General features: G+C 38.3%; 1 protein-coding gene across 15 annotated transcripts in view; it reads right to left on the bottom strand.

The window, feature by feature from the left end:
- The window catches only part of PROM1 (prominin 1), a 168,343-nt gene that overhangs the window by 63,762 nt on the left and 81,384 nt on the right, over positions 1-23,197 (bottom strand). For 11 of the 15 annotated variants that reach the window (XR_006353624.1, XM_043972684.1, XM_043972682.1 and 8 more), the window contains 2 exons: positions 23,138-23,164; positions 21,030-21,235 (listed from right to left, as the gene is read on the bottom strand). The exons of 1 other annotated variant lie outside the window; for it this stretch is intronic. Coding sequence is in view for 13 of the 14 variants with exons in the window: in XM_043972684.1 (XP_043828619.1) it covers positions 21,030-21,235; positions 23,138-23,164 (233 nt within the window). In the remaining variant the exon portion in view is untranslated. The remainder of the gene's footprint in view (positions 1-21,029; positions 21,236-23,137; positions 23,165-23,197) is intronic. 3 more of the 15 variants (XM_043972690.1, XM_043972692.1, XM_043972696.1) reach the window with 1 other exon arrangement.

Below are 23,197 nucleotides of genomic sequence, written 5' to 3'. Positions count from 1 at the left end.
TTAGAAATGAGACTTCCAGGGGGTAGCTAGGCGGCACAGTGGATAAAGCACTGGCCCTGGATTCAGGAGGACCTGAGTTCAAATCCAGCCTCAGACACTCGATACTTACTAGCTGTATGACCCTGGGCAAGTCACTTAACCCTCATTGTCCCACCAAAATAAAAAGAAAAAAGAAAAAAAGAAAGGAGACTTCTCCAAGGCAAAAGGGCAACTATACTTCCTTCTCTCTACTCTAGAATCCAATTTTAGATATATTAGAGTCCTAGAGATCTTTTTCTCAAATTCATTTTATAAAAAAAAAAGTAAAAGGTTGTAGATTTTTGTGGAAGACCTCTGCACAGGTAGGAAATGGCAAAGCTGGAATATGACCAAGGTTTTTGTACAACCAATGCAGTTTTGTTTCTAGCTGCATCTCTTTTGATTCAGGATAGCGTCACCACCAAACCTTTCACCATTGCCCCAGACTAAGCCGCCTAGAGCTGAAAAATGGAGAAGGGTGGTGGGGGACGGACACTAAATGACTCTGTGGAATGGAGGGGATGCTGCTGTTGGGAGTAAAGTGGATTTCCTGTAATGGGCTATTACTGGGCACTCATTTATATGTAAGTCATGGGCTGCCTTTTTTTTCTTTTTCTAACTCCTACAACATGAAGATGAGCAATTGACAAAGGAACTCAGCTGCTGCATATTGAGTGCTAGACACGTCCAAGTCCCTGCTGATCCAGAAAGATCTCAATCAAGAAAAAAACAACAGTGTGAGAAATAGTACACAACTAAATGGCACCTTTAGTGCTAAATTTCAGACCAAATTTCAAGATGTTATGAAATTTTATATTTGAACTTTTCATGTGAACCTGTTGAAGTGCCTACCGCGTGCAAGGAGCTGGAGATTAAAAAGATCAAAATGATATAAGCCCAGGGGGTGGCTAGGTGGCGCAGTGGATAAAGCACTGGCCCTGGATTCAGGAGTACCTGAGTTCAAATTCGACCTAAGACACCTGACATTTACTAGCTGTGTGACCCTGGGCAAGTCACTTAACCCCCATGGCCCCGCCAAAAAAAAAAAAAATTATATAAGCCCTCACTCCAAGGAATTTACAGTGTAATGTGGAGCCTGATAATAAAGAGCTTCAACAAAGTAAATGAAATAGGTTTCTGTGCATGGGGCAGTCAGGATGCTGATGACTCTGCATAGAAGTCCATAAGCATGCAGCCAAATGGATAATTCAAACACAGTAACTTATCAAGTGAATAAGAAAAAATGTTACATTTTCTTTTCATATTGTCAAATGAATTTTACTGTACTAACTAAATAATAAAAGATTTTTTTTTAATTAAGGGCTTCTAATTATGTATTTTCTTCCCACTTTGACATAAGTGCTTTTGTACCACTCCATATCTGATCTTATTATCAAGGATTACCTGAGTGAATGTTTTGACAGAAAAGGCTGCTCTACATATATTTGTTTCCTCAGAAATGCAAGCATTTCGAGAAAAATCCATTTTTCAAATATATAAAAGTACAGTTAAAACTCTTAAAATTTTACTCTTTTAAAGAGTTACATTGATAAAGCATTACTTTTTGTGCTTACAAAGAACTAGAAACAAAGTGGGTGTTCTATAGTATGTATGCAATTATTATGCACCAAGAAATTATGACCACAAGAAATTCACAAAAAATGAAAAAATCTGCCCAATTGTTGTTGTTGTTCAACTCTTGTCCAACTCTTCATGACACCATTTTGGGGTTTCTTAGCAAAGATGCTAGAATGGTTTGTCATTTCCTTCTCCAGCTCATTTTACAGATGAGGAAACTGAGACTAACAAAATTGAGTAACTTGCCCAAGGTCACACAGCTAGTAAATGTCTGAGGCCAGATTTGAACTCAGGAAGATGCCTTCCTAACTCCAGGACCAGCACTCTATCTACTGTACCATCTAGCTGCCCATCTGCCAAACTAAGGGCTCTTATTGTGGAGTTACTTTAAGAAATAGTTTGTTAACTATAATTGGTTTCTTTTTCATTCCCATGTATTTTATGTTTTGCATTTAAAAGCATTTTTCTTAGAAAGGGGTCTGTGGGATTTACCAAGCTGTCAGGGGAAGGGGAGGCACTCAACACAAAAAATATTACATACTAATTCACAGTGAATATACACAATGGTTAAAGCAATGTAGAATTTAAGAATACATGAAGGAGGGGGTGGCTAGGTGGCACAGTGGATAAAGCACCAGCCCTGGATTCAGGAGTACCTAAGTTCAAATCCGGCCTCAGACACTTAACACTCACTAGCTGTGTGACCCTGGGCAAGTCACTTAACCCCCATTGCCCTGCAAAAAAAAAAAAAAAAGAATACCTGAAGGAAGCTAACCTCTGGATTAACTAATTTTGGTCTCAGAGAAAAAGATATTTAAAAATACCTTCCCCACCTCTCAGCAAAGCCAAGGGATTATATATGTTGTACATATTGTCATGAAGTCCTTGTAGCTATTTTTGCTTAACTTCTTTTTCCCCTCTTATTATACAGGTTTACTTCAGAATAAAGAGGCAGGGGGAAGAGACCTTGTGCCCTTCTATACAAAAATGCCTGTTATGCTAAAAAAATTAAGGCACCAACAAAACTTTCTTTTTAAAAAGTCAAAAAATTAAAAACAATTTGATAACAAGGACAAGACCTGTCATTAGATTAGTACAGGGAAGTCTTGGGTGAGGACATTTCTCTTACACATGCATGTCAGCACCTCCACAGGAACAGAAGTCTTACTTACCAGGCCTGGAGTAGGAGGGATTGATTTGCCCAGGATCACAATAGAGCCAAGGCAGAAACAGACCTTGAGCCCAGGTCTTCCATCTAATCTACTAAACCACAATGCATCAATGACATAGTTAGCTCCCTCTTGATCTGAAGACATTTCACATTGGCTACCCAAAAACCATATTGTCCTTTGTCAGGGAACTTAGGAAATAAGACCCAGTGTTGAAACAAAACCTCAAATGAGCCTTTTGTTCCTTCATACAAATCCTTCATTTTGGGAAAACTTGCTTCATTATGGAAATTAAGAATTGAAAGTTAGATTTGGTTTCTCCAAGTTAGCCAGTTATTAAGGAAAACCACTTTGAACAAAGGCTTTTTTAAAAAACAATTTAAGGATCTAAACGCTGTGATAAGAAATAATGAAAAACCCACATATCTGACAAAACTGAGAAAGATTTTGGATGAATCACCTGGCTAAGCAATTTAAAGAAATAATAAAGGAAAATTTCAGTCTCCTATTTGATAAAAAGAAATCTTGTGTGTGTGTATACACTATAAATAATTTTACCACATTAGTGAGGTGACATACCATATCTATATGCCCTTCATATCTATGAGTAAATCTCACTATTAATGAATAAAACTAAAAGTATTCCTTAAGTACTATGTACTTAGCACTGAGTATACAAATGACAAAACGAGATACATCTGTAGATGGATACCTCTCTCTCCCCCTCTCTGTCTCTCTACCTATATTTCTGTCTCTGTGGACAGAATGACTAATCTTTGCAGACAAGCTCACAAAAGTTCTTCAGTTTTTAAGGTTGCTCTTTCTCTATCCCTAAGTGGTTGTGTTCCCCAAGGCAGGAATCAATAATTACATCCTCTCAAGAATGAACTCAGTTTTCTGAAAAGGACCAGGATTCAAATTTCACTGATGTTGAATTACTGAAACTCATTTACTTGACTCAAATCTGGAAACCTCATTCATTCAGCTTAGTAACTTGGACAAGTCAAGGGAATATCTGGTTTTTCATCACCTTATAAAAGCTCAGTAAAAATGCAGTGATGAAAGTGTAAGGAAAGAAAGGGTGGGAGAAGAGAGAAGGAAAACTTGACATTTTCTAGGATAGAAAAAAGAGAGTTGCATCTGTTTAAATAGTTAACTCAGAGAAGGAAAGGTATTCCATCTTCCAGAGATGGTCAGACAGATTACATGAACAGATGTTGGCCATACCAATCTGGCGGAATTCTAGCTACCTCTAAATCTGCAGCTGGAAAAGGGCTCAAAGAGAAGGCAAGATAGAAGATTCCCCAGTGTAAAACTATTTCTTCCTCAAGTACTGTTCATTTATATAAAGGGGGGGAAAAAAAGGACAAGAAAAATTGGACCAGAACTTTCACAATGAAATTACCAATCAATTTCTTTCAAATGTGATCAATGGTGAAGGGTCCTGCAATTGGATTCAATAACTTCTTGCTGAACCAAATAATGGGGCGAGCTACAAGTTTTGAGCTTTTAAAAAGAAAGCTGTCAAGTAAAAAAGTAGTGTCATCACTAGAAAATACACACCAACTCACTGAAATACTTCTTTGAGTGGTATAAATTCAAAAGCCTCAAAATTGTATTTCTGTGACTAATTCAATGACTAAATGACTAATTCAAATAATCAGAGACAGAATTTTTAGGGCTCAAAAGGCTATTTAAGATTATTCTGTCTGATACTCTCTCTTTTTTTTTTAATTTTCCCTAGATCTCTTTTTCATCACTATGGGGAACCTTGGAAATGCCATCCACCAATGCAGGTTGACAACTGCACTACAATTTGGGGTCCTAGAGAGTTGGCAGATACAAGAAGAGGTTGCCCATGATCACAGCCAGTCTTAAGTATTAGGACCCAAATTCAGGTTTTCCTGATTAGTTCTAGGTCACTATATACTATATCGCACTGTCCCTCATTTTTATTTTATGGATAAAAGAAACTGAAGCCCAGTGTGAATGATTTGCCCAAATGAATAAGAAGTGTTCACATTTTATCACATTAATTTTTACAAGGCACTTTCCTCAAAATCACTTATTACTCCCATTTTATAGACTGTGGATTTTATTTGGGGGGAAAGAGGGAGCTCTCCAAAAAATGTATATGTGGCACTTTTATGCTTAATCTGCATTATTAACACTTAACAATTAATATGAGGTGTCTCCAGCACATCCCTGGTTGGAAGGGATCTATGATATCATTCAACCCAAACCCCTCATTTTAAGGATGAGAAACCAGAGGCCCTCAGACAGTAAAGGAAGCGATAGAGCCACAATTGCACTACCTGTCAGTTTCAGAGCAAGACCTAGAACCAGAACTCATGGTTCCTGATTCTCAAGTTTCATTCTATTCAATGAGCACTGATTAAAATATTGGTATTTTACCAAACATTATATTGTGCACTCATAGTACAAAGATGAAAGCCAAAATACCAAAAAATCAGACACCAAAACAGGCCTGGCTTATATCTGGGGAAGGTGGTGGAAGGAGAGCCTCAGCATGAACATTGTTCTGTTTCTTTTAACTGATCCAAGCTCTTTTCTCCAATGTTCACTCAATATCAGCAACGCCTACTCTGCATTTCTATTTTCCTTCTTTACAACATTTGAACATCTAAGACATCCTTTTCTGTGTGCTGACATCAACTTCTCCTTTCTAACAGATCTTTTCTAACTACTCTGATAGAAGAAATCCTGTTTTTCCTTTAGTTCTCATCTTTTAGACCTGCTTCCAAAACCTGTAGTGATTAAATACTGGGCAACAGACACTTGAAGAAATGCCTAAGGAGACCAGGAAGTAATCAAGAAGGAAGGATACAAATTCTAAACCCTATGTTGGGTGCCCACCCTTCCCCCCCACACCCATTTAAGAAAAAAGTAAAGAGATTAACTGTTAGGATGAATTCATGCTGAGAAAACTCCCTCAAAGGTCAAGCTCACATAGATGTAATTATAATAATCATAGTTCACATTTTTACAGAGGCAGTGAGGTGTGGTGGAGAGAGCACTGAATCTCAAAGCAGGAATCCTGACTCAGTAATTTACCAGCCGTGCAACAAAGCCTGTCCAAATCATTAACCATTTTAGTCTTAAGCTGCTCACTGATAAAGGTGGAGATAACATCTGTGGCATTTAATTCACAGAAGGGAGTACAAAAATCCAAGGAAATATATATAAAAAGTTTGTATATAAAATATATATAAATATATAAAATTATAATGTATATTAAAAGTTTGGCAAACCCCAAAATGATATATAAAATATCATATGTATAGTAATTATTTCTACACATATATGTATAGACATACAAGTATACAAGCACATACTTTTGTGTAGTATCATCTAGTCCAATAGACTCACTTTACAATTAAGGAACTTGAGGCCCAAACTGTCACTTGCCCAAAGTAGTAAGGAAAAAAAGCTAAGAGTCAAAACCAGTTCTTCTGACTCCTATACTCTTTGATCTATATCATATACACTGCCTCTTTTTGCCTTAAACTCTGTTCAAATATATATGCGTGTGTATATACACATAAACACATTCAGCACATGTATACACACATGTGTACAGACACGTGTGTATATACACATGCATCTATGAGCGTGTGTTCACAGTATTTTATAATTATAAAGTGTTTTCACAACCCTTATCACAAGAAGAGGCACCTGTGGCATTGTGGAGAAAGAGCTGGGTTTACATTCAGGAAGGCCTTGGGCTCAAGACCAAACTCTAAAACATAATGGCTGAGTTTCTCTGAGCCAATTGCTTAACCTCTCAGTGCTTTAGATAACTCTAAAAACTAGGAGAATCAAAGAAAACCCCAATGAAGTGGGAATTTTCTCTGGTAGATCCTGATATCAATGAAATCACAAGGAATCCCCATCCTATCTTAGGCAACACATTGGGGGGGGGGGTAATGGGGGTTAAGTGACTTGCCCAGGGTCACACAGCTAGTAAGTGTCAAGTGTCTAAGACCAGATTTGACCTCAGGTACTCCTGAATCCAGGGCTGGTGCTTTATCCACTGTGCTGCCTAGCTGCCTCCAGGCAACACATTTTTAAATATAAAGTCATAGATGAATTCAAGAACTTATTAAGATAAAATTATTTTCCATTTTCTCCTTTAATAAGAGATTCAATGAACCCAAATAGTTAATTAGCTTTGGAGTGATTTTATAATTTTGGGTTATAATATGGCATCAAATTAATTATTTTAGCCTCCTAAGAAGTCCTCATTTCGGCTTTCTTTCCCTTCCAACCCAGCCTTCAGGCTGTTTATGCACAGATATGGATGGGTCCTTCCTTGGATCAAAACCCTTCAGTGGCTCTCTATTAGCCAAGTATCAGTTAAAGTCCTGAGCCTATTATTCTAGATTCCTCAAAATATATGTCTGAAAAGGTACAATGGTGCTTTATCATATGTTACTCTCCCCTCGGTAAAGAATCACAGCCCTGGAGCTAATAGGGACCTCAGAGACCATCTACTCCAATTGGCTTACTTTACAGTTAAGGAAACTGTGGCCCAAAATATGTCACTTGGGCAAGATCACAGTTCATTTTTTTTAAAAAGCCAAGAATCAGAGGCAGAGCCAAGATAGTGGAGAGAAGCCAGCAAGCGGCCTGAGCTATCCTTCAGTTCCCTCAAAAGTAACATTAGATCAAGCCTCTAAACAGATTCTGAAACTACAGAACCTACAAAAAGACAGAGAGACAGAATCTTCAAACCTGAGATAATTTAGAAGACTAATTTAGAAAGGTCATCTCACTCAGGCAAAAGGGGAACACAGCGCACCTCAGCACAGCGCAGTGTTGGAGGGCATCTGGGCAAGTCAGCAGGAAGCTCTAGGCCACAGCCGAGCAACCGAGGCCCCTTGATCCTGACTCATCAAGCTGGTGGTGCAGGCCAGTGGTGAGATCCACCAGCACCAGCTGAGAGAGCAGGCTGCCAGCTAGAGGGCCACCCACAGGACAGGAGCGACCAGGCTTGGCCATCCCAGCACACTGGGAGCAAGCCCAGGGCGGTGAGAAATCCACAAGCCACAGAGGCCTCAGAGTAGAAAGCCAGTGACACAGCCCCTATCTCTCAGCACAAGAAGCTTGAAACAGTGACCCTGGGGCCCCAGGAGCAGACCTCAACTTTAAAAAAAATAAGCTGCAATATGAGTAAGAAACAAAAAAGAGCTCTTAAGCAGCTTGGAAAAGGAAGCACAAAGATTGACTGAAGAAAACAATTCCTTAAAAAATTCATTTGGCCAAATGAAAAAGGAGGTGCATAATCTCACTGAAGAAAACAATGCCTTAAAAATTTGAATTGGACAGTTGGAAGCTAATGACTTCATGAAACACCAGGAATCAGTCAAACAGAATAAAACAATGAAAAAATAGATGAAAATGTGAAATACCTCATTGGAAAGACAACTAACCTGGAAAATAGATCCAGGAGACATAATCTGAGAATTATTGGACTGCCTGAAAGCCATGATCAGAAAAGAGTCTAGGGGGAAGCTAGGTGGCGCAGTGGATAAAGCACTGGCCTCGGATTCAGGAGGACCTGAGTTCAAATCCAGCCTCAGACACTTGACACTTAACTAGCTGTGTGACCCTGGGCAAGTCACTTAACCTTCAGTGCCCTGCCCCCCCCCCCAAAAGAAAAGAAAAGAAAAGAAAAGAGTCTAGACACCACGTTCCAGGAAATTATCAAGGAGAACTGCTCTGATATTATAGAATCAGAGGATAAAATCATCACTGAAAGAATCCACCAATCACCTCCTGAAAGAGACCCCAAAAGGAAAACTCCAAAGAATATTGTAGCCAAATTCCAGAATTATCAAGTGAAGGAGAAAATACTCCAAACAGCCAGAAAGAAGCCATTTAAATATAATGGAGTCACAGTCAGGATTGCACAGGACCTGGCAGATTAAACATTAAACGATTGCAAGGCTTGGAATATGATATTCCAGAAGGCAAAGGAGCTTGGATTGCAGCCAAGAATCTATTACCCAGCAAAACTGCATTATCTTTCAGGGGAAAAGATGGACATTCAATGAAATAGGGGACTTTCAAGGTTTCCTGATGAAAAGACCAGAACTGAATAGTAAATTTGATCTTAACATACAAGACTCAAGAGAAATTTAAAAAGGTAAAGGTGGTGGGGGGGGGAGTCATTCAGTAAGGTTAAACTACATCCCTACATGGGAAAATAATACTTCTAACTCTTGAGAACTGTATCTCTATTTGGCAGGCAGAAGGATTATACACAGAAGGTATTGTGACAATTGGAGTGATGCCACCTGCTGGAGAGTTGCTGTAGGAAAGCTCTGCCATGAGGAGAAGGCATCTGAGGGCAAACCATGTGGCTTGGAAGGCCAGTTCCTTGGCTTCAGGAAGTGGTTTGCTCGTGGGTACTGTCGATCAAAGCTACCAGACAATTAGCTTGGAGCTGTGTGTGTGTGGATGGGATGTTCCCAGTTTCACAGGAGGCTTGTGGGACAAAGAAGGGGCGAGGTTGGCTTTCTCACTCTCTTTCGCTAGGGGGGAGTGGAGCAGGAGCTGCTGGCTCCCAAAGATAGATAGATAGGCCTCTTTCTTTCTTCACCAAATTCTTATGCTCCTTAATGAATGCTTAGAAGTCTAAACTCTTGCTAAAGCTTCTAATTTATTGGCGACCGCTCATTAGATTTTTAGACAGTATAGCTAGAATCTTAGCCACCATATACATAGCAACTTTACAGTATAAACATAAATTGTATTGTATTGTACAGTATAAATATAAATTTTGGTGTGATGATATGAAGAAAATTAAGGGGTAAAAAAAGGAGTTTGTGGGGAGAAGAGGAAAGGGGAGGTGGAATGGGGTTAATTACATCATATGAAGAGGTGCAAAAAAATCTATTACAATAGAGGGAAAGAAGGGAGGGGTGAACATTGTTTCAACCTTACTCTCATTAGATTTGATTCAAAGAGGGAATAACATATATGTTCATTTGTATAAAAAAATTTAGCTTATTCTTTAGGGAATTAAAAGGGTAAGGGGAAAAAGGAGGGACTGATAGAAGGGAGGGCAGCAGCAGGGGAGAACAGGGTAAAGAAAACAGAGAGGGGCTGATAAAAGGGAGGGCAGATTGGGGGAGGCAGGGATAAGAAGAAAAAGCCAAGAATCACACCTAGTTCTTCTGAATCTGACTCCTGTACCCTTCCTCTGAACCATAGGTTGGCCTTTCTTTGCCCTATGCTCTGTCCAAATCGAGCTACTTAGAGTTAATTCATACACTCTATAGTCTCCTTCAGTGTCTATGTTCTCATCATTCATAGAATTGAAATGCCTGTATCTGCTCTCCCACCTAGACCCTAGACTGTAGACTTCCTGCCAATACCTTGAAAGATCAAAGCAAACTCTATACAGAACATAATCCCTTCGCTAGTTTCCTAAATCAATTAATCAATAAACCTTTATTAAGTGTCAAATATTAAGCACAAAGGATACCCCCCAAAAAGGCAAAATACAGTCACTGCCCAAGATATTTGTACAGTTATCATATTCCCCTACTAGACTATAGACTCTATGAGAGCAGGGACCATGTCTACCATGTCTTTTTAAACTTCCTCTCCCCTTATAGCCTAAGCACAGTACTCTGCATAAAGGAAACAGTTAAGAAATGTTGGTCAAATTGATTTGAGGTTGAATTTCAATTGGAGGCTGGAGAGGAGTGAAAAACTACCATAGATTGGATGCAAATGACATAATAAAGAATTCTATAGACAAAAAAAAATCCTGTTTGATGCTAATGAGTTCTCAAGAACAAAAGAGAAAAAAAAGGAAGATAAATTTAGCCTCATTATTTGCATGAATGGAAGTCAAGCCTATTTCTGGGTTGAGGACTTTAACAGGTTTATAAATTTTATATATTTTGACATTTTAAATATGATGTAAATAATTCAGCCACTTAGGAAAGAATGTCTAAGAGATCTGGCCACTATGGGTTTGAAGTCCAGGAAAAGGAAAAACCCAAAATAGGAAAAAAAAGCTAATCTTTTTGCAAATAAAAGTCACTATTTTATACATATATTTAGATATAGATATATGTTGAATGATAGACACCAGGTAAAACATGCTCCCATAATTATCTCAAATATCTTAAGTAGGAATGAAACAGGCAGCTGCTGTTTATCTAAAACAATTTTTTAAAAAAGGTTTGGGGAAAACCAACCTATTTCTAGGCTTTTCAGAATGACACTTTCTCAGTTAAAGCTTATTAGTAAGGACATGTCTACAGAATCAGCAACACTACGCCATATGTCTGCAAATGAAGTTGAATTCCATGGCTTACAGGAAATGCTCAGGGCTCCTTGCTGGGGATGACAAGTATTCTGGCCTTAATTGACATTTTTTCTCTTGTAGCTGGGGAGGTGGCAGATCTCCCACAGCTCCAGGAGCTGTTCATTCCTAAGGACACTTTAGAGGAAGAATTGACAGTGAGGCATCTGGCATTAACACTGACTCTATCCTAGACTGCCATAAGCAGCAAGTGTGAAGGGAATTCAGATCTTGAACATGATGCTACACTATGAACTTTTATGCTATCCTAACCCCAAAGCTCACTGAGAAACATCCAAGCACAAAGTAAAATTTAGCCCTTCCCCACTGTGATTAAAGAGAACAGAATTTATAATTAGGACTCAGACTTTGAATCATCAAAACCAATGTTTTGTTTATTTCTTAAATAATGCTGCTATCTAATATCATTATTTTTGTCCAGAACAGATTACCCATGATCATCAACTTGCAATTTTAGTTTTTAAAAATATATTTTTTGAAATTTATATTTTAAGCATTCTTTTCTTTTTAAATTTTGAATTCCAAATTCTCTACCTGCCTTTCACCCAGTCTCCTACCACTGAGAAGGAAATCAATATATCAATTTTACTTGGTAAATCATAGAAACATATTTCCTTATTAACCATTATCTTTTTTTAATGGGCAAGAAAAAGAAAATGAGAAAATTATTCTTCAATTTGCAGAGTTCATCAGTGCCCTCTATGGGGGGGGGAGAGAGAAGCATTTTTTTTTTTAAATCACAAATCCTTTAGAATTATCTTGGATCATTGTATTGATCAGAGGAGCCAAGGTTTTCATAGTAAATTATCATTACAACATTGCTCTCACTGGGCACAATGATCTCCCAGTTCTCACTTCTCTTTGCATCAGTTTACATAGGTCTTGGAATATTTGTCTGAAACCCCACCCCCCATCATTTCCCCAACAGCAAAATAGCACTCCAGCACAATCATATGCCACAACTTGTTCAGCCATTCCCAAGTTGATGAGCATCTCTTTGATTTCCAATTCTTTGCCACCATAAAAAGAGCTGCTATAAATATTTTTGTATGTATAGGTCCATTTCTGTTTTCTTTGATCTCTCTGGGATAGAGACAAAAGTAGTGGTTATGCATAATTTTATAGTTCTTTTGACCTAGTTTCAAATTATTCTCCAGAATGGTTAGAACAGTTCACTACTCCACTGACAGTTCATTAGAGTACCTATTCTTCTCTCATCCCCTCCAGTGTTTAACATTTCTGATAAGTGTGAGGTTGTACATGAGGGTTGCTTTAATTTGCCTTTCTCTAACAGAGTATTTTTTTTTCATAAGATTATAGATAGCTTTGATATCTATTTCTGAAAACTGCCTATTTGTATCTTTGGACCATTTAACAACTGGGGAATGGCACTTTATTTTGTAAATTTCTTAGTTCTATACTCTATATATTTGAGAAATCTTTTGTAAATTTGTTTTATATTACTTCATCATCTATGGTACCTTTTATCAAAATTTAGTTTCCCTAATTATCTCTTTTAGTCTATTTTCCCATACTTTGTCTGAGATCATAATTGCTACCCTTGTCTTTTTTTCCAGTTCAAATGAAGCATATTAGATTCTGTTCCAGCCCTTTATTTTAATTCTGTGTGTCTTTCTATTTCAAGTGCATCTCTCTCTTGTAAAGAACATATTGTTGGATTCTGTTTTCTAATTCATTCTGCTATTTGCTTCCATTTTATGGGTAAGCTCATCCCATTCACATTCACAGTTATGATTACTGTGTATTGCTCTCTATCCCATTCTCTTCTGTGGCTTTTTCTCTCTTTTTATCCTGTCAGTCCTCAAAAGTATTTTGTTTATAATCACTGCTTCCCTTATATCATCCCACCACCCCACTTCAATTCCTTTTCCTTCCTATTTCCCTGTTGGATAAGTTACAATTCTATACACAACTGAGTGTGTGCTACATACAAACACACATATACATACAAATGATATACATTTATATAAATGTGTGTATATTCTTCCCTGTTTCTGAACCAATTAAGAGTGAGGTTCAAGCACTGCCCACCCTACTACCCATTGTTACCTCTATGGTAAAAGTTCTTCCTTGCATACCTCTTTTATGTGAGAAAATTTCCCTAGTTTACCTCTCTCATCCCCCTTCTTCCATAGCTTTTTTTCTCACCCCCTTGTTTTGGAAATCACTGCAACTCATACCCATGCCCTCTATGTAAACTCCTTTTAACTACTTTAATAATAATGATGTTCTTAAGAGTTATATATATCTTCCCATACAGAAATGTAAACAGTTTAACTTTAGAGACCCTTATGATTGCTCTTTCATGTCTAACTTTTTATGCTTTTCAAGGCTTGTCAAAATTTTCAAGGAATGTCAAATTTTCTACCCAGCTCTGGGCTTTTCATCAAGAATGCTTGAAAGTGCTCTATTTCATTAAATAGTCATTTCCCCCCTGAAGGACTATACTCAGATTCTTGGTTGTAATCCTATCTTTTTTGCCCTCCAGAGTATCATTTTTCAAACTACCTTATCACTTAAAATGGAAACTACTAAATCTTCTTTGATGCTAACTGTGTTCCTTTGACGTGGGAACTCTAGAATTTGACTATTATATTCCTGGGAGTTTTCATTTTTGGATCCCTTTTAACAGGTAATTGGTAGATTCTTTCATTTTCTATTTTGCTTGCTGATTCTAGATTATCAGGGCAGTTTTCCTTTCTTTAAAGATGATGCCTAGGCTCTTTTTTTTATCATGGCTTTCAGGCAATCCAGTTATTATTATTGTTATTATTATTGTTGTTGTTGTTATTGTTATTATTGTTATTGGTGGGGCAATGAGGGTTAAGTGACTTGCCCAGGGTTACATAGCTAGTGTCAAGTTTCTGAGGCTGAATTTGAACTCAGGTCCTTCTGAATCCAGGGCCGGTGTTTTATTTACTCTGCCACCTAGCTGCCCCCTCAGTCCAATAATTCTTAAATTATGTCTCTTCTATTTTCCAAATGTGTTTTTCCAATGAGATAATTCACATTTTCTTCTAATTTTTTCATTCTTTTGACTTTGTTTTATTGTTTCTTGATTTCTCATGGAGTCATTAACCATATGACCAATTCTATATGCCCAATTCATATAACCAATTCTAATTTTCAAAAAATTATTTTCTTCAGTGAAATTTTGTACCTCTTTTTTACATTTAGCCAATTCTGTTTTTTTTTAAGGAGTTCCTTTCTTGGGTGAATTTTTTATACCTCCTTTTCCATTTGACCTATTCCATTTTAAAAGGAGTCCTTTTAGTGAATTTTTATGCCTCTTTTACCATTGGGACAATTCTATTTTTTTGTTTGTTTGTTTTTGTTTTTTGGTGAGGCAATTGGGGTTAAGTGACTTGCCCAGAGTCACACAGCTACTGAGGCCGGATTTGAACTCAGGACATCCTGAATCCAGGTCCAGTGCTCTATCCACTGCACCACCTAGCTGCCCCTTAATTCTATTTTTTTAAGGTGTTATTTTCTTCAGTATTTTTTGTGCCTCTTTTACCAAAGTGTTCTCTTTTCATAATTTTCTTGCAGCACTCTCATTCCTTTTCTCAATTTTTCCTGTACCATTCATTTCTTTAAGACTTTCAAGGATTCCTATGCTTGGATCCAATTAGCATTTTCCTTGCAAGTTTTGTTTGAACTGATTTTTCACATTGCCATCTTCTGATTTTATGTCTTGGTTTTCCCTGCCACTGTAATAGATTTTGATGGTCAAGTTCTTTTTTTTTGTTGTTTGCTCATTTTCCCACCTTATTTCTTGACTTTGAACTTTAGGTTAAAGTTGAACTCTGCTCACCTCTAAGTGGGAAGGCATTTTTTCAATCTTTAGGCTTCTTTATGCCTTGTTTTCAGACCTAGTTTGGGGTTTTTCTAGTTTTTGGTGCTTCCAAGGTGGTGTGATGCAGGGAAAGGAATAATCACTGCTCTCTTAGTTTGCCCTCTGGCTTTATCAAGGAAGAGCCCCATGTCCCTTGTAACCATAAGTCCTCACACCTTTTTGCTTTGGAAATGTGACCAGGGTCCTTGCTCCCTTGTGACTGGCCCCCAGCACTCTTCTCTGCCCTGGAATTGCAATTCAGAAGTGCATATGGACAAGAGTTGCAATCAGGTGGCTATCTTGCGGAAGAAGGGAGAGGGAAGGGAAGGAGGGAGCAAAATTTGGAATTCAAAATCTTATAAAAATGAATGTTGAAAACTATCTTTACATGTAACTGGAAAAATAGAATAATATTAAGATTGAAAAAAAAGGGTTGTTATCAGTGCCAGCTGTACCTGGTGCCAGCAAAAGGCTCCTTATAATCCTTTTCTCACAAGTTTTGTGATCTCCTTACCATCTCTGGGCTGAGTTTCTTAAGCTGCTACAGCTGCTGTTACTACCACGGTATGTGTGGGCTCCAGACAGGCTTCCACCTGGTGTCACAAGCTTCTACTGCTAACCTCCCAATTTTCCTTAGGCCGGAAAAATGTCTCACCCTGACCTTTTGTTGGTTTCTGTCACTCCAAAATCTAATTTGAGGCATTTTTTTCAAAAGTTGTTCAGAGGGCAATTTTGAAAGAATTCACCTTTCTCTGAATATTGTCATTTTAACTAAGATTCTGCCTTCATGAAGATATACCAGTGTTAATAATAGTCTAGCAGGAGTCCATGAATTTCCAAGATCTTGCATTTCACATGAGGAGCACTTATGCAAATGACAGCTAAGTTCTTTTCATAAGGAAATGTATATAGAATCACGATTCTTTCATTTCCTAAATGACCTTTTTCCTTCAAGACCGAATGTACAGTCTAACATATGGCATACCACTATTAAGGTTAGAAAGATACATATGTATATAGGTATATTTATATTCAGGTAGTCTTTCTTGATCCTCCCAACTGAAAATACCCTCTCCCTTCTCAAACTCTCCTAGAGCCTTTTATTTGGATCTCTTTCATGTTCCTCTCACATTCTGTCTTATGTTATACTTATTGCATATGTGCCATGTCTTGGACACCCTGTTTCAGGGCAAGGGTTACCATTTTTCACCTATGGTTACTCATATCCTTAGTATATAGGATGTTGAGCGTGGAGTCAGGGAGACCTGGTTTCAATTCCTGCTTCTGACATTAACTAGATGAGTGAGCCTGGGCAAAATCAGTCTCTCAGTCTGAGAGAAAGAGCAAGTGAGAATCAAGGCTTCCATGAGCCAACAGAAGAGAAGCTGGGCTGTGTCTTCCTGAACTAAGAGAGCATGTCTTAGTGTCCCACCCTCCTACCATCTCCTAAGGACCTCGCCTTCTCATCCCCACCACTATTGCCAGAAAGTGCTACTCTACCCCAAAACTGACCATCTAGCTACCTGGCTTAAACCCACCCCACCAAAAGATGTAGAACCTTCCATTCCTTAGAACTAGTAGCTTCGGGGCAGCTAGGTGGTGCAGTAGATAAAGCACTGGCCCTGAATTCAGGAGGACATGAGTTCAAATCCGGCTTCAGATACTTGACACTTACTAGCTGTGTGACGCTGGGTAAGTCACTTAACCCTCATTGCCCAGCAAAAAGAAAAAAAGAACTAGTAGCTTACTGCACTCTACTCCCTTCCACCACCATCATCCCCAAAGAAAATACCAGCAGAACTGAGATGCCCTTCCTGATGAGAAGGGTGGGCAAATTCATCAAAATTCAGTCCCTCACATTCAAGGTGGGCCATTGCTAAAAGACCTCCCGTCATCTGACAATGAATGACCAACCCAGGACCACAGCCCTGTTAAAAAGAGAAAAAAAAATGCAACTAATATCTGAGCTAGGACTCAGGAACATATCCTATCTATGGTCCTATGGCTAGCAAACTTTGTTTTCCTTCTCTCTGAATCTCTGTCAATGAGCATTGAAAGCTCCCTGGATGCAAACTTCCTCACTCTACTACTATGCTTTGCTCCCTCATCACAGTCACCTCCATCTTATCTCATGTGTGCCTATATGCTGCTCTGCCAGCCCCTTCCATTGTATACTCTATTATTAGCAAGCTGCCATTTGTATTGGGTCTCTTCCTGTCACATTCCTTCCATCTCCTTCTTTTTTGGGGGGGATTGGGGCAATGAGGGTTAAGTGACTTGCCCAGGGTCACACAGCTAGTAAGTGTCAAGTGTCTGGGGCCAGATTTGAAGTCATGTCCTCCTAAATCCAAGGCTGGTGCTTTATCCACTGCACTACCTAGCTGCCCCTGCATCTCCTTCTAATCATGAAAATCTGAATGACCCCTTCCAGAAGACTCTGTGTTCCCAACCACCCTCTGTAGTAGCAGGTGTGCCTTCACTAATGTCCTCTCTGCCGTACCCAAATACACTGAACCAAGATCAGGAAGAGGCATACTCTTTGTTCTTTGCTGTGACTTCTAAAACTCTCCCTGTTGTCATCACTCATTCACCTTTCCTCCCAGTTTCACTCTGTCTAGACATATCACCAAATCGGATCCTGGTGGCAGTGTTCTACCAGCTTCTGGGTAATTTTTCTTCCTTGAGATGTCTAGCTCATGATCTTCCTTTCAGCTCTCATACTTGGAAATTCCAATACATATATTGTTATCCCCTCAAATACTTTTAAAAACTTCCCATTTCATCAACTTCTTCAACTCACATGACTTGTACCATCATTCCAACTCAACACACAGGGACACTAATTCTCTCAACTACATTATCACTCGCAAATTTTTCTTGTCCATGATCCAGAACTCAGAAATTCCTCTTTCTGAACACAACTTCCTATTTTCTCCTGCACCTACATATTCATCCACGCCACAACTTTTTTTTGTTTTGTTTTGGTATTTTTTTTTTCAGGGCAATGAGGGTTAAGTGATTTACCCAGGGTCATACAGCCAGTAAGTGTCAAGTGTCTGAGGCCACATTTGAACTCAGGTCCTCCTGAATCGAGGGCTGGTGCTTTATCCACTGCGCCACCTAGCTGCCCCCTACACACCACAACTTTAAAGTACTCTACTTCTCTTCCAGAATCACCCTGGTCTTTCAACTCTGCTTCCATCTATCTTACTTTCCTCTCTTTGACAGTTTGTCTAATACTCTGCTATCTTATGCTGACAACTGCTCATTTTTTTCTATACCCCAACTCTGGATACCTCCTCTACCACTTACCTTCTCTGGTCTTATTTGTGTGGTATTGGAAGAAGGCACATTGACAGCTGGATCATCTACAAGTTTTCTGTTTCTATCAATAGCACCGATATTTGTAATCTAACATGTTCATAAACTTGTTCATATCCTAGACTCCTCACATTCCTCCTCCTGCATATCTACATCAATTGCCAAATCAAGCCACTTCCACCTTCGCAGCATCTTTCACATCTGATCCCTTCTTTCTATTCATGTAGCTGCCACCTTATGTCACGTCCCCATCACTTAGATTATTGAAACAGCCTTCTAATGGGTCTCTCAGACGCAAATGTCTTACAACTCTAGTTCACCTGCATAAACTGCTGCTAAAGTATTTTTCATTAAGCACAGTTTTGGCATGTTAGTTCCTTACTCAACCAACCCCAGTGGCTTCCTACTGTTTCTAATCAAAATGTAAACTCACAGGGGCAGCTAGATGGTGCAGTGGATAAGCACCGGCCCTGGATTCAGGAGTACCTGAGTTCAAATCCAGCCTCAGACACTTACTAGCTGTGTGACCCTGGGCAAGTCACTTAACCCCAATTGCCTCACCAAAAAAAAAAAAAAATGTAAACTTACCACACACCCAACTCACCTTTCCAGGCTTATTAGACACAACTCTCCCTCTTGTACTCTTTGACTAAGCCTAACCAGCCTTTTCCCTTTTCTTCACACACAATACCCCTTTCTTCATCTCAGTGATTTCGCACTGACTATACCATGTACTCTCTCTTTACATCTATCTCAGAATCCTTATATTATTTTAAGATGCATTTCAAGGACCATAATCTGCCTGGTCTTTTCTACTCAAATCCTAGTGAACTCCCCCCCACACAATCTTGTAAATAATTACTTGGTACCTATTTGTATTATTCACTTCATATATATGTTATATATTAATGTGTGCATATCTTCTCATTGGAATGTGAGCTCCTTAGAAGTAGGGGTTGTTTCATTCTTTGTACATACTTATATCTCCAACATCTCATACATATTAGATGAAATACTTAGGAAACTACACTGACAATCTTGCCCACAGTGGAGCTTAATAAATATGAACAATAGACTTTGACCATCTTCCACTTTGTTTGTTTATAAGGAGAGCCACTTGATGAAGAAGCTTAGGGTCCTGTCAGCAGTAAACCCTATGATCCTAAATGAAGGTACAACCTGTAGTTATTGCTCATAAGGCTCTAGATAGATAGATGGATAGATGGATGGATGGATGGATGGATGGATGGATGGATGGATGGATGGATGGATAGATGGATAGATGGATAGACAGATAAAGGCAGGCTATACATACATACATACATACATATATAAATTGAGACGGAAAAGAAAGGAGGGAGATAAGAGAAACTATATTTTAATAATATACATAATATGTGTTATATATAAACATACTATCAGTATAGCCACTTTATAAAGGAGATAAGGGGCCCTTCTAGCTCTAAATTCTGTGTTCCTCCATGTAGGTACAATCTGTCATACCTCTAATCTGAGACTGCATATTAACAGATAGAAAACAATAAGTTTAATGAAACCAAACAAACATATTACTTATAAAGAGGAGAAATCAAGTAATAAGGAGCTATCAAACCTTGTATCTGAAGCTATGTCCTTAGAATATTATATGTAACTGCATTCACTGAGAGATTGCATTTGGGCTCAACAAATTCCACGAGCCTAAAATAGCATGTTTATGATGGAACACAATTGGGGGGAGAGGGGGTTGTTAGAACTGAAGGGGAAAAAAAAAAAAGGTAGTAGACTCTTTGGTATATTTCTATTCCAAAAATCAAAAGCATCAGCCCGAACTCCTTCAAGATCTTTCATGTCACATCCATCTCCAAAACTCTTTTTTGTTGTTTTGATTTTAAATCAAAAGCATAATTATTTTATGTTTGCATAACTATTTCTAGTTATGCACCAAAAAACAGATATCCGGTTATTATTAAGATCATTATCATTAAAATTCAATTAGGTAGAACTAATGGACAGAAATTACTTGGCAGAAGATTTTGGCTCCATGTAAGAAGTTCCCAAAAGTTCTGAAACCTTGATTCTATGAAAGGGACATTATCCCCAAATGAAATATAGTGCATCATAAATCAGTGAGTTCCATATCACTTCAAGTGTTCAGTCAGAGGTGCTATGGACACTTTCCAAGATATTTACCAAGAGGCAGGAGACTAAATTTAGATGATTTCTAATATCCTTTTCAATGCCAAAATTTTTAAACGATGGGAGATATTGAACATTAAACAAGTTATTGAAAGAGACCACACACACACACAACCATAACGTTCAAAGGGCTTGAATAAAAACTGACACTGACACAATGATTTAAGACATGCAAAGCATTTTGATTATTTTATCTCATGGGTTCCTCACAGACAACCCTGTGATGCCAAGTGCTACAGGCAGAATTATCCCATTTTGCAGAGGATGAAATAGGTTCAGAGAGATTAAATGACTTGACTAGGGTCTCACAACAAGTGAGTGTCAGAGGGAAGATTTGAACCCAGGTTTCTCCTAGCTCTAGAGTCCAGAGTACCTTTATCTGCATTATACTTGCTGCTCTGGAAAAAGACAGACATCGAAAGACATTTCTTTTTATTTTTCAGTTTTCTAAACATGCTTCCGAGCCAGGGGCATCAACTCTGTAGAAGCATAAACAAGAGTGAGAGCTATACATTATCTTACTTGCCTCATTATCAAGGAAACCACAAAGAGTGATGTGGCAAAACAGCGCCTGCGACAATCCCCATTCTTCTTCTGCCTCTGGTGCATCTCCCCTCCACAGTTGTTGCAGCAACGGCACATGCAAAAGCACAGGCCCACGAGAGGTATAAGCACAACAAACAGCAATCCCAGGCCAGCCAAAAGAATAAAACCGATTTCATAGTGGGCAACCTGGCAGTCAAACAGAAGGAACAGGAGGTGTTAGGGCACGCCCCACGGCTCTCGTGTCATAGACCACCACTCTACCATCCCATGATTGAGTCTCTTCAAAATCCATAAGAGAGCAGATAAAAACGAGTTCTCTGAAAGATGGCAAAGGGAACAGGGGAGGCTGGAACTTCTTTGTGGCTTCTGTTCTCTTGGGACATAGGAGAGATCAGAATGCTCAGTTCTAGATCCAAAGCAAATGGTTTGACTTTCGCGAATAGGAGAGGGCTTGTCTTGTTTTTGAGGCCTCCTGAGATGCTTAGGTTAACACAAATAAAGGAAAATACTGCTTCCCACAGTGGGGAGCAAACTTACAGAACGTGTTCAACCAAGGAATGGTACAAATGGAATCAAAAAAGGGACTGGAGAATTTTTAAATGAGGAATCCAAAAATTGCTACTCAGAAAGGCTAGAAGTCATTGAGAAAATGGATGAACTCTAGGTGAAAACTGAAGCCTATTTTTTCATTTTATTTTTCTTCCTTTTTTACAACATAGCTAATAGCGAAATATATTTTACATGACTTCCCACATATAATTGGCATCATATTACTTGCCTTTTCAATGGGCTGGGGAGAGAGAAAATTTGGAACTGATGATAATTTTTTTTTTGTTAAAAAAATAATTCAATTAAAAAAACAAAAACAAGAAAAGACCTCATCTTTAACATTGACAGCAGGGAATATAATCATCCCCACCTTCCCTTCCTCCACAGCACACTTTTAAGGGTTTCTGCTGACAATAATAGCAGAGACTATAGGTATGACCCAATATGGCTGCTCATGTATGACTACTTTCCTAAGAGCCAAGATGACTTGGCAAGTAATTAAGTGACCCAGTAATATCTTTCCTGAGCCCAGGCTCATCTTGCCTTAAACCCAGAGAACAGGATCCCAAAATATAGTATGAAAAGAAAGTAACTAGATTCAGAAAATTCATCTCTTTTCTGGAGTGTATGCAGATAATTACTTATATTTGCTCAAAGCAATGCATTTGCATAATAAGAGAAACTAGGAACTTTGCAGTATACGTTTGACGGGCAACTCAATATAACAATGTTTTCTGCAGCAAGGCGAATAAAAATGAGGGGAGTTCTGTGTGAGGTTTTCTTTTTTTTGTTTTGCTTTGGGTTGGTTTTTTTTCTGATAAAGCCTTCCCATGGCAATTTGAGAGAAAACTCCAAACAAAACTGAGTCAGGAGGAATGTAATACTTGAAGTTGTCTCCCTTCAAGCAGAAAAAGGTAAAAAAAAATCACCAAACAAAATGGACTGAACAATGATCAACATCACCCGTCACTCATCTGGGGACAACTTTAAAACAATATGTGGTTTCTTGAAGTACCCTTTAAATTTATTGCATCACAAAGCTTTTGTAACTTGACTTCTAGAGTTACCACACTGGCAGAAATCCAGTCATATACACTCAGTTCTTACATTAATATTATATTGTAAATTCTCACTGAATACTCATAATTGTTTTTCTAGTTCTTTAAAAAACATTTTTTTTTATCCTTAATTGTATACACAGATACAAACAGGTAGTTTTCACTTTATTCGAGTGGCTCTTAAAAATAATGTTATTTCTTAATACATTGAAAAACTTTAACTTTCTAGGGAATAATTTCTAATTGTGTATGTATGACCAAAATCCACATTATAAAAATACATACACACATAACATACATACATAGATGAATTCACAAAAGTTTAAAATCCTAATGGTTTAGGCATGGTTTAGGCATTAGAGAAGATATCAAGGTAGAATAGAAACCATGCATATTTCTTTGAAATCATCACAACAAATACTACATCATAGAACATTTGACAATGAGTATAACAGAGAATAATAGCGAGAGGGTCAATTACCTTCAGTGTCAAGACTATAAATTCTGGCTGTGGAAACCAAAGCAGATGAAGCGTGCAGCA

This window comes from Dromiciops gliroides, chromosome 6, assembly GCF_019393635.1.
Source record: "Dromiciops gliroides isolate mDroGli1 chromosome 6, mDroGli1.pri, whole genome shotgun sequence".
NCBI classification, from domain to species: Eukaryota; Metazoa; Chordata; class Mammalia; order Microbiotheria; family Microbiotheriidae; genus Dromiciops; species Dromiciops gliroides.
This window is presented reverse-complemented; position numbering and strand designations above follow the sequence as displayed.